Genomic DNA, 15,241 nt, shown 5'->3' with positions numbered 1-15,241 from the left:
AGGAGGAAATCTCCCCTGTGGCTTCTGTGCTCCGGCCTTGCCTCCAGCCAAAGGCCTTCTTGTCATTGAAGCAGCTTCTCTTCCAAACGCTCTCATTTCTGGGCGTAATAGGCATGCAAGCGCTGCTCTGCCCAGGGCAGAGCCCCCCAGCCAGGAGCCTCCCACCCAGTGGCTGAAAGGCCATTGATATTGCTCCCTCATCTCTCCTTGAATGCTCCTCCATTTTTCTTTCTTCTTACCAAAATCCTACCTCTCCTTCCCAACCAGGTCCTCCCACTGCCACAGAGCCTATGTTCACCCCCAAAGATACGGAACTCCACTTCTGCATGCCTCCATCCCCTACTTATAAAATGGGCGCCTCGCCCTGCAGCCTTGCGGAGCTGTCAGGAGGTAAAATGAGAGGGTGGATGACGCCAGGGCTCTGTGTGTGCCTGGCATCGTTCTAGGAGCTGTGCGTTTATTCACTCACTTAGTCTTCACCACAAGCCTCTGAGAAACATATTATTATTATCTTCATTTTACAGACGTGGAAACAGATGCACAGAGCAGCTGCCCAAAGACACAGCTGGCAAGTAACAGAACCAGAATTTGAACCCAGGTAGTCAGTTTACAATCTGTGTGCCCACTGAACTGCCCCCAAGCAGTTTGTGCAAACTCCAGGACATTCTTATTCTCCTAGCCACTGCTGCCCCTCAGGCACGCCTTCACTCCAGCCCCGCCCAGCCCTCTCTGACCAGACGCCTGAAAGCCCTGGCCGAACCTGCCCTGGGGTGCAAGTCACAGGATCACTTAAGCCAGCTCTGGGACTCCAGCTCCCCAGCGAAGCCCTCAGAACACAGTGCTCTCCCATCCACTCCCCTCCCAAACACACCAACTACCTCTGGCTCCGGGATTCAGGAGCCGGTGTCAAGAGGGCTCCCGACGTGGGAGGGAGGCAAGGAGGAGAGAGGCAGGCCTAGCCAGAGCCTGGAGATGGATGGGCCCTGCTCCATGCTGGCCAGCATCAGATCAGCCTGGGAGCTGAGGATTGGAGCAGGGCAGTGATGGACAGCTGCCTGCTAGGGGGAAGCCAGCCCGATGGCTGATCGGATCAGATACCCCTCCCAGACCCCCATTCCTCTACCTCCCCCTCCCAGCTCACTGACCTCCCCCCTTGCTTCCCAGCCCCACCCTTCCTGAGGCCTCCAGCTGCCCAGTTGATTTTATAAATGGCCCTTGCAGGAGGTAGGCACCTTGGCTAATTGAATCAGCGCCCATGAGGCAAGAGGCAGAAGGCTGGTTAGCATCACGGCTGAAAGGTGGTGGCAGCAACAGCTTGAGTGCAGCCATCAGGGAGGAATCTGAGTGAGCAGAGAGGCCAGGCAATCTGGGCCTTATTATATTCTGACGCTCTACAGAGGGAACTCACCAGGGGGCCCTGGCCACCCCGCCATAAGCCTGGGAGCAGCTTATAAGGGTGGACCACAGGCCAACACACACACATACACACATACACACACTCATATGCTCTGGAAAAGGAGAATACAAAGGGAGGCAAGAGAGAGGAGAGAAGCAGCAGGAAGAATGAAATAGTGTGCTGCGTGTGCACCACTCAGTCATATGAACCATGCACACATCTCCATGCTGGCCACCATCATAACGTCGCTCTCACCCGCCTTGATGTCACCTCTCCATAATAATTAGCAAATAACAGCAGTTCTAAGTGTCCTGGTCACAGCAGAGCATGTTGTGGTGTCAACAGCTGCCAAGTAGCAGACCCTGGAGCCGAAAGACCCCTTTTTGGTGGAACTGTCACTTGAGCTTACAACTGCCCTGTCCCCTTTGAGACCAGTCTGTTTCCTTACCTATGAATTTGCCCCTTGACAGGCAGGGTGGCATAGAAACACTTCAAAGGGAGCTTTGCCTCTGTTTCTGTTTGAGGAGCTTGATCTCAAGACTCACATCTTCGTGAATCCATTCAGTAAACATCTACATGCATGTGAGCTCCATGAGGTGGGGACAGGTCTGTGTCATTCCTCCTGGCCCCCAGCTCTGGTGGGGCTGGTACACCATGTGAACCAAGGAACGATGCACATGTTGCAGGTGATGGTGTGGTTGAGGCTGGCTGCGCTGGCACTGGCTGACAGTTCTGTGCAGGATGACCCACGCGCCCGGTCATGTCTTCTTGAGGGACTCTGATAGCATGGTCAGCATCCTCGACAACTGTCTCAAGGACTTTCATTACCCCTCCCCACTTCCCCAAATGTTCCACTTCCCCTCCCCACTAGCCCTCACCCCACCTTTCCCTAAGGCCCCAATCTACCACTTCCACTTTCCAGCAAACTTAACATCAGAACCAAGAACTTAGAAGTCCCTGGATCTCCAGCGGGAGGAGAGAAGGGAGGAGAGGAGCAATTTTCAGCTTAGGGTCCACAGATCTCCTAGCGGGCTTCTGGGGATCCGAAGGGACAAGCTCTGAAATGCACGTTCCTCAAATTATCCTCCATTCTTTTGGATTGTAAGCATTTCAGTTGCCTTCTTCAGAGCCAAGCCCCCAAACCCGGCAGTGGCGAAGCCCCCAGCGGCCTTTTCCACAGCCTAACACTGCCCCCTGCTGGGCTGGGCTGGGACGTCCACCTCAGGCACTGCTGACAGAAATCAGAAATGTGGCATCTTGGCCTAAGAGTCCCCCAGCTGCCACCCCTCACCTGGAGAGGGGAAGGATTGAAACCTCAGTGGCCTTAGGCCTTCCTGCCTCCAGTGTATTTTGGGGCTGGGACTGATGGTGGCAGCAAGGGCAGCCCTATGGCCCAGACAAAAGAGGCAGTGTTCCTAGAAGCCCCCCCGCCCCCTCTAGCCTGCTCACTCGTCGCCTCAAACTCCATTAATAAGGGTAAAGGCACTGGACAAGATAGAAGCTCCATCACAGCACAGATTGCGCATCGATAAGCCTTACCTCATCCCCTCCCTAGCGAGCTCCAGAGGGCCTTTCCGGCGGCTTTTAGGACTCCTCTGGCTGGCCAGAGCAAAGCCATCTTCATCTCGACACGTCAGGAACTCAGCTCACCCTCTTCCCCAAAGCTGAGTCTCTCTAGAAACCCTGTTTCTCTCTGTTCCACATCCAGTACAACTCCAAGATCTGCAGGCCCTATCTCTACAAGGTCTCTTCTGAACACCCCCTTCCAACTGGGCCCCTGACCCGCCCTTTCCCCGTCCCTTTCCACAGTGCTGTCGGGGTTGTTGCCCCAATGCTCAGCTCTTAGGGACTCTCCTCTCAAAAGCCTTGCTGCTCCTTCTCTTCTAATTAGGTACAAATTCCTCCACACCATGGTTGGAATCTGCCTTCCCAACAAGGCTCCCCACGTTCCTTCCACTTTGAACGCAAAGCTCTTGCCTGAGCACGACACCCTCCCCCACACCTCCACTCACACACTGTCTTCCTCCCAGATGTTCTCTTCACACCCCCTTAGTCTTCAGGAATTCCTCCCCACCCTTGAAGGTCCACCTTAAAAGCCACCTTCAGTATGAAGCCTTTCTCCAGCCCCCAGTGAACAATTATCTCCTCTGAACTCCAGCATCCTGATTCACCTCTGGTGGCACTTCTGTCCCCTTCTCATGGTAGACATCGGTGCCCTCGTCTCAGCCCCTTCTGGCTGGGAGCATCCTGAGGCCAGGGCATCTGGAGCCTTGAGAACAGCACTCTGTAGTATCAGCCGAACTGGCTGATAGCAGAGATGCGTTGATGTACCTTCCCATGAAAGCAGGTTTTGATGAGAGGAGAGAGCACAGGGCACAGAGCCTGGCCTGGGGGAAACAGACACAAGGGCCTCCGGAGGGTTACAAAGCCGGAAGCGTTCTCAGAGCCCACATGGTGGAACTCCCTCGTACAGAGAGGGCAAGTCTCAGGGAAGGCAAGGGACTGAGTGGGATTGGTCCCATTTCTAGGGCACAGGAGGTTCAGTTACTGCCAACTCTTTCCTCTCTTCCAGTCCAGCATTTCACACACACACACACACACACACGGCTGCCCTACTATTTTTCTGGAGTTGACCCTACACTAACAAAGGGTTAGAGACACTTGAACATCTTTCCTGGGGTGTCCTGACTTCCACAGACCTCCAACTCTGTGGACAGATGCTTGGGACCCAGCCTAGGCCCAGATAGGACCTTGCTGCTGGGAGAGGAGGTGTCAGCGTTGTCAGTTGTCTGAGGCGGTGTCAGTTGGAGCGTTCACCCTCAGCAGGGCTGTAGCTGTCCATCCCCCCCCCAACAGCACTCACACCACACAAGAATATTTCAGAAATGTTTAATGCCACAGAGAAGTCCCAAACCTGCAGAAAGCTGCAGCCCGCCTCCTGGGTGCCAGCAGCCAGGGCTGTCCCCTTCAGGGGACGTCATGGGGCAGGAGGCCTGCAGGAGCCAGGGAACCAGGGTGCTTTGCTGACTTCCTTTTGTCCTGGGCTCTCAACGCCCAAGGTTCCCTTTTGGCCGAGGAAAGAAAGAAGAGGAAGTGGAAAAGGAGCAGGAGGAGGGTGGGTCTCCTGGGGCACTATTCCTGCTTTGGGATGGTGACTCATGCAGCAGGCTTGGGAGGGGCAGTTCCTCGACCCCACATGAGGGCAAACCAAGCCTAGGGTTCCAGAAGGGGCAAAGGGAGGTTCGTGGCATGCAGCGGCAGGAGGGGTCACCAGCAGAAACCAGATGGGAGACCTGCCTTCCCGCTCCCACTCCTCTCACCAGCCTTTAACTCCCTCCCCGTGTGTACTGGACCCCCTCTGCACTGGCATTTGATGAGGTCCACATCTCTTCAGTGCCCCCCCACCATCACTTTGGGCCTTTCTTAAGTATGACATTGTCATACTCGGTTCCCTGTGGCCAGCCAGAGGAAGAAAAGTCCTGCCCCCCTGGGTAGACATGCTTGAGGCCACTGGGGTCCCCATCAGCTTGGGCCTGCCTCCTCCAGGCCTTACCCCGGGGCGCCCTTGGGCTGTCATACAGGGACAGGGCAGCCACTCCCTCAGGCTCATCATATATGTGGTCAGGTTGCGGGGGTGGGTGCTCCTCAATGCTGTCGTACAGAGGGTCAACGGGGGGCTGGGGAGGAACCGCCAGGATGCCCCTCAAGCTCTTCCCCAGGTTACGGGCCACCGCATCGAAGGGCACTGCGTATTCCCCCTCCGGGCCCCGTGGCTGGGGCGCTGGCAGTGGGACGGTGGGCGATGGTGGTGGCAGTGAGTCATGGGGCCGGGAGTAGGGGCTCTCCGGTTGGGGCAGCACCATAGGGACTGTGGTTGGCTGCGTTTGGAGCCCAGGAGGGGCAGCATTCTTCTGGGCAGAGATGGCCTCTTCCAGGGCCAAGAAGATCTCATTGCCTTGCCGGGTTTCGAACTCAAAGTTGCCCTCTCCTGAGCTGCAGCGCCGGCCTGCCTCAAAGGAAAAGGTAACCTGTGTGGAGGAGGAAAGGGAGATGTTGGCCAGGCCAGAGGGCGGGGTTGCTTCTCCCGGACCCAGCTCCCAACCACAAACCTATCAACTCCAACTTCCCTCCACTGGGAACCCATTTCCCCTCCCTCCATGTTTCTTCCTTACAAGCAAAGTTCTCTCTCATCTCCCTTCTCTCCCTTCATTCTCACTCCCATCCACTCAAGTTCGGAGCTTGGCACATAGTCCGTCCTCAACAACGTCAGCTGCTCTTTACCCCTCTATCTTCTCTCTACCTCTTCTCATCTCCTCCTTCCTCACCTCCACTCCCTCTTCTCTCCCCTTCTCACACGCTCTCACTCTCCTTCCCCTGGGTCTCTCTCCATCCCCTTGGCTGGCTGCTTTCCCTCCTCCTCCCATTCTCTCTTCCTTTGGGGTCCCCCTTGCCCTGACAATCTCTTTTCTCTCATAACTCTTCCTTTCTCTCAACCTGCCCCACTGCGGCCCCTGCTCACCTTGTCACGCCCGAAGCGCCGCAGGAATCTGTAGGGCCAGTCATACAGCTGGGTGCCCGGCTCAGGGCCGCCCCACAGCTCCAGGGCACTCTCCCCAGCACGGAGAGTATAGGATCCCCGAAGCCGGCACCTCTCGCTTGCTTCTGTGGGTCTCATGGTCACAGCAAACTCCTTGCGGGGGGCCACTGGGGAGGAGAGGGGAGAGGAGGAGAAGGTAGTCAATGGGAAACGGCTGGCCTGCGTCAACTACCCTGCTCTAAATGAGTGTGCAGAAGTCTCTAGAATTCTGCATGCCATGCTTGTGCCCATGACCCTGCAGCCTTCATCTTGAAGGCTGAGCTTCTCTGTGTTGGGTTATACTCCCCAAAATGCCAAGTACCTCCACCCCCTACCCTAGTAGGCATCATGCCCTAGCCACATGCACCCCAACCCCATGCCCACATCCTTCCTGCCCCTGTTGCCAGAGCCACAGCCTTTTCTTCTCCATCTCATCTCTCACCCCAACCAGACGCCTCCCAATCCCTGTCACAGCTGCAGGTGCGCTGACCCTGCCTCCCAGCTCACAGCCTCCCCTCCCACTCTGATGCTGTCTGTTGCCCTCCACACCAGAGGTGGAGCTTAGATGTCCCTCTGTGTCCACCTGCTACACACACACACACACACACACACACATGCACACACACGCACGCACCCAGAGGGCTAGACAGATTGCAAGAGGGGGATGCCTCGTCAGCAAAAAGCTCCTTTGCCACAGGACACCTTAAATCGACAGAAAGAAAACCACTCTTTTTTCAGACAATTACTCAGGTCCCAACAAGGGAGAGTTCAGGAGCAGCACCTTCGCCCGGACCCCACAGCCTCACCCTCTCCCACCAGCAGGGCCAGGGCAAGAGGGAGTGAGCCAAGGGTGAAGGACTGACACTCAAGGCAGGCCAGGCTCCCCTACCTTGGGCCGTGCCCGGAAGTGATGCAGAGCAGCTGATAAGGCGGCTGGCCAAGTCTGGGGGCAACCGCAAGGCAGGAAGACTCGGCCAGCAGCTGGCTGGCCCACACCTCTTCCCCACCACGCCCTGGGGAGAGCACACCGGCAGAACAGGCAGCCCCCCTCACCTGTGGTCGCGCTGCTGTACAATTCGTTCTCCTCCATGCAGGGCTGGCTGCCCTTCCCCTCTGGCCCCGACAGCTCCTTCCTCTGGCCCTGAGGAAGAGGCCCCGCTCTCAGCACTGTCACCAATCCCAAGCCCCACCTCTGGCCCAGGGTTTCTTTCAGGGCACACTCAGCCTGCGTCCCCTGTCTGCATTCTGGATTGGGATCCTCCCACCAGCGAACCACGCCCAGCATCCAGACCTTGGCTCTTATAACACCTGCCCACAGGAAGTATCTAGTGCCCCCACTCCCCCACCCCCCCTCGCCCTTTCTGCACCCGAGGATGACTCACAGGGAAGGCCAGGAGGCAGATGGCCTGCATCCATTCGCCACGCTCTGCAGCAGGGGCTGCCAGCAGGTACAGGCGCTCCTTGGTCTCCAGGAAGAAGGCGCTGGTGTCCCGGGGGCTGCTGGCCTCCCCACCAGCCTCGGCCACCCGCAGGCAGTCACTGAGGCGGATCACCCTCCGGGCGGCCTCTCCCCGGCGTAGCTTCTCCGAGCCTTCCTGGAGCTCCAGCCGGGCCAAAGCGCAGCCCGACCCTCCATACAGCACAGCCCCGAACCGGCGCCACTTCTGAGCCCAGGTGTACGGCAGACAGGGTGCCGAGAGGCAGCCGCCCAGAGATCGGGACACGGGGAGCAAAGGGGAGAGCAGGGACCATGAGAGAGGGACTGCGGCAGCAACCCGGGAGTGGAGAAAGAGGTAAAGATCACAGGAGACCCAAGGAGGCAGACAGAATAATTAGAAATAACTGAGGTCAGCTGCAGGCAACCCAGCCCGAGGCCGCGCTGACAGCACAGAGCTTGCCAACGGCAGAAGAGGAGGCCCGACCAGGCCCCACAGAAGCCAGCCTGACTCACGAGACAGAAGAGGAGAGGCCAAGAGCCTGAGCCCCTGCAGCCCAGCGGAGGGCTGAGGAGGGCAGTGGGGGGCCCAGCTGGAGACCCTCACTCTTGTTCTGTGTGTGGGCCCACAGAAGGCCCTGTCTCCAGGAGCTTCGGTCGACCTTCCTGAACCTTCCACCTCACCCCTTGACAGGTTGGGCCATGAGAGAAAGGGAGAGAGGAGCGCTGGTCCGGGCCAGCTGAGGGAAGGGGGACTTCCTCATTCAGAGGCTGAGGAGGAAGAGGAGTTTGGACACGCTGGGGCCCTGGCTCCGGGAGACTCCAGCTCAAGTTTAACACCAGGCTGACGCACCCCACCAGGGCAGGAGAGAAGGAACCTCCACCACAACCCCAAATTGTCCCCTCCACTGCTCCTTCCATTCCCTTCCAGGGCATCCCATGAGAAGAAGTTACCGCAGAGCAAGAGAGGCAAGAGACAGGCCCCCTCCCAGGGGAAGAGCTGTCAGCACAGAGCACAGTGTGGGGCCTGCCCGGCAGGCCCAGGCCCATGGCTGCTACGCAAAGAGCCCTCCCAAGCCAGAGCTCTGGGTCTAACCTGATGGATGTCCCAATGCCCGCCATCCCATAAGAGTTTTGAAACATGCGGGGGACACTCCTCTCCTCCTCCTCAGGAATTTCTTGCAGCCCCAGCCCCTCGGCCCAGCCCTGCGCAGCCTCGCTCTTCCTACCTTTCCGAAGGTCTGCTGCTGCTGGAGGAACAGGCAGCCCTGCTTCACGGCCGCCTCTCCCATCCTCTCACCATCGCGGCCCGCACCACAGCTCTCTCCTGCCCCTCCTGCCCGCCTTCTCTCCTCTCTGCCGTGTGTTCCCCCTTCTCTCAAGTTCATTTCCTCTCTGCCCAGAGTTTTCTGCACTATTCTAGTCTGCTTGATGACGACAGGCCGATAGGCCCTGTGGTTTCTTGCTCTGTGTGTGTGTGTGTGTGTGTGTGTGTGTGTTTGATGAGTGAGTTTCACACTCAAGCTTCCTGCATTTTCAGTGAGTAAGAGATAATTTACAAAAAGGCAAATTCCAGCTCCTCAGTGAGAAACAATTCAGGTCAGAAGCTGGCTAAGGAGTCACCTACAAAGAATGGCTGAGCCACAGGAACAAAGAGACCCAGTAACCAAATTCAACAGTAAAACCAATAGCAAAAGGCCCCCATGCTCACACTGGATGCTTAGCATGACACAGCTGGAAGAGAACTTAAAAATCAACCAGCTCAGCTCCCTAATTTAAAAATGAAGAGACTGAGGCTCAGAAAGGTCTGAGGAACATATTCAAAGCCACCAAACTCGAACCTAGGTCTCTCAGCTCAGTAAGAGTTGAGCCACACACACTGGCCCAGCACACAGGACACAGCAGACAGAGCTCACCACTTTCACACACACTGCTGCAACTGTTCCGCTGGCAGGAGCACGCCCTGCCCCTGACGACAACAGACACTTACATCACCTCCTTGAGATTCTAGAAACACGAACATCCTCACACTAAACATACTATGCTCCTAGAACACATTTAAACCTTTGGGGTTCTCCTCCTTTGCAGCCCTGTGAGCATTATAAAGACACTTGAGTCTCATCTGGAGATTATCTTTTCAATAGCAATCTCTTATATTTGAAAAAAAAGTTTCATAGTTACCAAAACAAAAGTGCTTCATAGTGATCAGAGTTTCCAGGCACACATTGTCACCAGCCACACCATCTATCTCTGGAAGAAAGAAGGGCAGGTATGAATGCACCTGGCTGCCACTCCCCTGAGGCTGAAGGGCTGGTAGGGGCAAAGGGGGAAGTACCAGGGCTCCTTATCTTCAATTCAACAGTCTTTGTGTTGTTGGCACCTAAGTGGAATCCAGACTCCATGCGAGAAGATCCATTGATTTGGGGAAATCTAGGTTCCTCAGAGAATAGGGAACTTAAAGCCAGAAGGTTTAGAGAAGAACTGAGAGAATCTGATGGAGGCATGGTGCAGAATGTTGGGGGAACCAGAGAATCAGACCAGCACTCTCGGGGTAACCCCACAATGGGTGCTTATGTAACCAGGCAGTTTCCTCCACCACCGGGCTTTGGGTGTCTTGGGAAGGAGAGCAGGGCAGTGCATCAATCAGCCTTTCTGCTGTACATGCCCTGTGCTTTACCAACACAACTTTAAAAGATGCATGTTACGAGCTCTGGGAGGAGAAGGCTGAGTCACGGCCCTCAGCCCTGCTGCCTGGATCGGAACAAGATGATCCAGAGACGAAGGGAAAACCAAGGATGCTGGTGTGGGAAAAACTCCTTGGGAAATGGTTAGGAGTATGGACATGGGATGCAGCCTATCCCATCTCTCTAGTTCCTAAGGAGAGGCAATGTTGGAAGCTGTGTGGTCTTTGGCCAACATTAGCATCTCCTTACAGAATGAAAAGAGAAGGGGCTGCCAGAGCAATGCCTTTCAAACTTTAATGTACAGATCTTGTTCAAAGTTCAGATTTTGATACAGTGCGTTTGGAGCGGGACCTGAAATGCTGATACTGCTGATGGGCGGGCCAGACCTCACTTTGAAATAAAGGAAGTTCCCCCCACACTCTGATGCCTTTCCCCTAAGGGAAACTAGGCACATTCCACTTGGAACCACAGGGGGGCACCCGAGCTTACCAGATTACTTGAAAGCTGTTTAAACCTGGAGGCCTGGGCCCCAGTATTCCAAACACCCCCATACCAACCTTTGCCTGTGGTAGCAGGAGAAGTTCTCCTCCTGCGGCTGTTGTCTGCAGAAGATACGGCAGCAGGAGTGTACTATGGGCGACACCCTTCAAGGCACCTCCCACTTTCCCTGGCAGGACTTGTGGGGTCCCTGCAGTGGAGGTACTAACCCCAGTACCTTCTGCCTGGCCACAGGTGAACCCTGTGAGCTGGGACCCAGAAGACAAAGTTCCAAGGCACAGCAGAGGGGTAGAGATTCACAGGCCCTTGGGTTACCCAGCACCAATGATGGGAAGAGAAAACATAAAGGAGAGTCTCAGTGGTTTATGCTGAGGCACAAGTCGGGTGTGGGGTGCCCTTTGCCTTCTCTTTGCTTTTATTGGAAGGGAAGGGACACCCCACACCCCGCTTGTGCCTCAATAGAAGCCACCAAGATCCTTTCCATTAAAATGGTTTCTCTCAGCAGAAGTTAGGAACCATACAGACCAGAGACCACAGATCCCAGAACTTTACAAGTTTTTGTTACCACTCTCACCAGGGATTAGCAACTACATCCTTAACATAAAAGGGCTTGTGAGATTGCTCGGGGGGCAAAAAAAAGAGACTGTGTCTGATTCCTTGGGCAAGCGTGGAGATTAGGTAACCCCCAAACGATGGACAGTTGGGGGCAGCTACCCAAAGGGCAGCTCTGGGCACACCACAGGAAAGAAGATATAGAATGGGTTAGGAGCCGGCATGGGCCTGAGAAGGATCAAGGACTGAACAAAGAAATCAGCAAGCGGGGTCAGAAAAGATCCCATCCCGGCCGGCCCCTGTACAGTGGTTGCTGACTGTAGGAGAGGGACGACACCACCAGTCTCTTGAGTTTCATTCCTAGTCCTCATCCATTCTCCATTAAGTGTATCACTTCTCCCGGTACCAAGTAAAAAGAGAACCCAGTTCTGGAAACTCTCAGAGAGAAAGGTCTTATAATATAACATCATAATTATGCTCCTTAACATTGACATAACACTTCAAATGCTTTATGCTCTCATATGAGCCCCACGTGCACCCTAGAATGAGACTGAGATATAAAGAAGTTAATTAACTCAAAAATTATTTGTTGAGCATCTACTCTGTGCGGAGGCAGTAGGCACATGGCATAAACAAGACAGACAGAATCCCTGTTTTATTCTGGTTACTTTTAGTTGGAGACTCTGACAATGAAAAGAGTAAATATGTAGTAAATAGTTTTGGACAGTGATCAATGCTATAAGTATGACAGTGGTAAGAAAAGTCTGTCTGAGGAGATAACACCAGAACGAAGAAGTCAATGACGGGGCCAGCCCAGCAGCGCAGCGGTTAAGTTCACGCGTTCTGCTTCGGCAACCCAGGGTTCATCGGTTCGGATCCCAGGTGCAGACAGGGCACCACTTGTCAAGCCATGCTGTGGCAGGCGTCCCACACATAAAGTAGAGGAAATGGACACAGATGTTAGCTCAGGGCCAGTCTTAGCAAAAAGAGGAGGATAGGCAGCAGATGTTAGCCCAGGGCTAATCTTCCCCAGAAAAAAAAAAAAATTAGAAGAAGAAGTCAATGACAGCAGGGAAACAGCCACTTAAAGCTCTGAGGGAAAAATATTCCAGGCACAAGTTACTTCAAGTGCAAAGGCCCTGAGGCAGGATGACCTTGGATGTGAGGAAGTGCAAGAAGGCCAGAATGACCAGAGCATTGTGAGCAAGAGGGAAGCATGGTAGAGATGAGGTCAGATCACATGGCCTCTTGGGCCACAGCAAGATTTGGAGTGTATTCTAAATGCAGTGGGAGGGGCCAGCGCTGTGGCCCAGTGGTTAAGTTCTCACGCACTGGTTTGGCGGCCCAGGGTTTCGCTGGTTCAGATTCCGGGCTCAGGCATGGCACCGCTGGTCAGGCCACACTGAGGCAGCGTCCCACATGCCACAACTAGAAAGACCCACAAATAAAAATATACAACTACGTACTGGGGGGATATGGGGAGAAAAAGCAGGAAAAAGAAAAAAAAGATTGGCAATAGTTGTTAGCTCAGGTGCCAATCTTTAAAAAAATAAACAGATAAATAAATAAATAAATGCAATGGGAGGCCACTTAAAGGTTTTTAAGCGGGGGCATACATGATCTGATTTATGATTTTAAAAGAATGTTCTGCACTTGTATGGAGAAGAGATTATTGAAGGGCAATATAGGAAGCAAGGAAACTAGTTAGGAAGCTATTTCCAGAGCCCAGGAGAAATGTGATGGTGGTGACCAGAGACTGTCACACATTGAGGTACATGGGGTAACTATTGAAGTTCAAAGCTGATTCAGCTTGAACTAACAAGCCTGACTTGAGGTCTATGAAACACACATGGTCCATCTGCTTAACCATTAAAGTAAAGACTGCACTCTCTTCAGATAGGAATGCAAACTTCCCCTCCTATGCCAGTATCTGTAATGCCCTATTGGTAACATCCGGATTAGTCCCTTTCCTGACATCTAGGTTGACCTGCTAATTTGCAACTGAATATCTCTTTGAAATTATTTTTTTTTAGGAAGATTAGCCCTGAGCTAACATCTGCTGCCAATCCTCCTCTTTTTGCTGAGGAAGACTGGCCCTGAGCTAACATCCGTGCCCATCTTCCTCTACTTCATATGTGGGACGCCTGCCACAGCCATTGGGCCGGCCCCCTCTTTGAAATTTTGATGGAAATGTATCCTGGGTGTGTTCAACGTATGTTCTTTGTTCTAAAAAGATATAAGACTGTACTGAAACTCAAGCTTCTCCGGAATGCCTTCTAAGGCCTCCCCGGGTCATAATCCTCACTCTGGGTCATAATAAACTCACTCCAATTTTGATTTATAGGTGAATTACAGATTATTTGCGTCAACAGTGGTTTGGTCCAGGGTGTTAGCAGCGGAGATGAAACGAGGTGGCCAGATTTGGGTGTGTATTAGATTTGGATTAAATGGAACTTGCAGGTGGACTGGATGTGGGGGACTGTTGAGACATGAGGAGTCAAGATAACTCCTAGGTTTTTAGTTTGAGCAACTGGGTAAATGGTGGTACCATTTACTGAGAAGGGGAAGATACACGGAGACACAAGTGTGGGGAGGAGGATTTTTGGGCTGTGGATCTCGGCCTGGCCCACAGGAAGCTGTTACCTCTACCCAATCAGGCAAGCAGGGAATGGGAAGACTGCCACTGCAATTGTGACTCCGAGATTCTCCCACTGTAGCTGCTATGCCACTCAGGATGTCCCTGACCCACCGTCTCTGCTCCATACACTCAGGGAGCTAATGATTGGACACTGAAGGGTTGTTAGAAAAAACAGACATGACAAAACCAAGAAAACCACAACATCTCCAGGTCTGGGCTTGCAGAAACAACAGTCAAAAGCTTCTGCCTCGAAAATCTGCTTTGAGTGAACCTAACCGGCAGAGCTGACTTTGATTACAAAACCTCAGCTGCAAGGAAGTCTGGGTAATGTAGTTTTTAGGTGTCCTACCTCTGCAAACCAGGAAGACACGCTAGGAGGGGGAAGGAGGTTGAAACGAATGTTGAGCACCAGTCCACTCCATTCATAACAGAAAGTGTGTAATTCACTACCATTTCATTTCCATCGCACATGGTAACCCCCAGTCAATGCAAACTTCAAACAACCAATACTCTCAGAATCAGCGAAAATCTAACCTGGGGGCCTTGATTAGAAGCCAGAGTGGAATCCAATGGAAAACAGGAACCGGCATTATCTAACAACGGCAATTCCTGGTGGGAAAGAGGGAATTGGCCTTAGCAGGGAAGGACTGACCTCATCTGACCCAGAGGGATGGCTTTCCCACTCCGACTGAGCCCAGGGGTCCTAAAACCCCTTTACCTCTCCCCACCACGGCCACCTCTCCCAGCATCTGACCCCTCTCAGGAGGCAGCCTAGAGTACTGGTTAAGGTAGCAACCTATTTGGCAAGATTGGAACTGTGCCTTCTACATGTTTCCATCACCACCACTATTTGGCGGCTATTTCCATGAATGTTTATGGAGAAGAAAAGGTTAGACATGAAAACAAGGAGTCACTATTTGGGACAAGAGCAATGGTCCTTGTCCACTGAAGCGGAAAGCTGGAAAGACACTAACATCAATACGGGGGCCGGCGGCAGCGTTTTGGAAAGTAAAGAATGCCAGCATCCTGAGGGGGGCCATCGGTAGCGGGCGCGTCGGAAGGTCCCTCGAGCGTGTGGTGCTGCAGCAGTCGTGCGGCCGCGGGTGGGCAGCGAGGGTGGCCAGAGCCAGTGGGAAGTACACTCGGGAGACAGGACTCCACCAGGTGCGGGTTCTGGGCGGGGACAGGTCCCGGTCCCCCTCCAGGAAGCCTCTCCACGCCAACGAGCAACGGCAGCGCCCCCGCCCGCCCGCCTGCCCGCCCGAGCGCGCGGCCCCTTTAAAACCCATGTAAACAAAGCTTTGTTCGCCGGCCCCCCTCGGCGCTCCGGGCGCGCTCCGCCCCCGCCCCCGCGCCGCCGGCCGCTGACGTTGCCCGCGCCCTTACGCCGTCCCAGCGGCGCTGCGCATTCTCCAACCGCGGCGCCGGGCGCGGGGCCTGCGCAGCCGAGCGGCCATACGCC

The 15,241-nt window shown here is 54.2% G+C and overlaps 1 protein-coding gene across 5 annotated transcripts in view; it reads right to left on the bottom strand.

Moving 5' to 3' along the window:
* Window positions 1-4,284: 4,284 nt before the first annotated feature.
* The window catches only part of DOK2 (docking protein 2), an 11,864-nt gene continuing 907 nt past the window's right edge, over window positions 4,285-15,241 (bottom strand). Inside the window, exons 1-7 of one of the 5 annotated variants that reach the window (XM_046655560.1) lie at window positions 14,754-15,102; window positions 14,314-14,388; window positions 9,589-9,657; window positions 7,355-7,734; window positions 7,026-7,113; window positions 5,916-6,100; window positions 4,285-5,424 (exon numbers count right to left, since the gene is read on the bottom strand). In XM_046655560.1, coding sequence (XP_046511516.1) covers window positions 4,804-5,424; window positions 5,916-6,100; window positions 7,026-7,113; window positions 7,355-7,734; window positions 9,589-9,607 — 1,293 coding nt within the window. In that variant the 5' untranslated portion in view covers window positions 9,608-9,657; window positions 14,314-14,388; window positions 14,754-15,102 and the 3' untranslated portion in view covers window positions 4,285-4,803. The other 4 variants (XM_046655561.1, XM_046655558.1, XM_046655562.1 and 1 more) reach the window with 4 other exon arrangements.

The sequence above is a fragment of the Equus quagga genome, chromosome 3 (genome assembly GCF_021613505.1).
Source record: "Equus quagga isolate Etosha38 chromosome 3, UCLA_HA_Equagga_1.0, whole genome shotgun sequence".
In the NCBI taxonomy this organism is placed as follows: domain Eukaryota; kingdom Metazoa; phylum Chordata; class Mammalia; order Perissodactyla; family Equidae; genus Equus; species Equus quagga.
The sequence above is the reverse complement of the archived record's forward strand: the minus strand, read 5'-3'. Positions and strand labels throughout refer to the sequence as shown.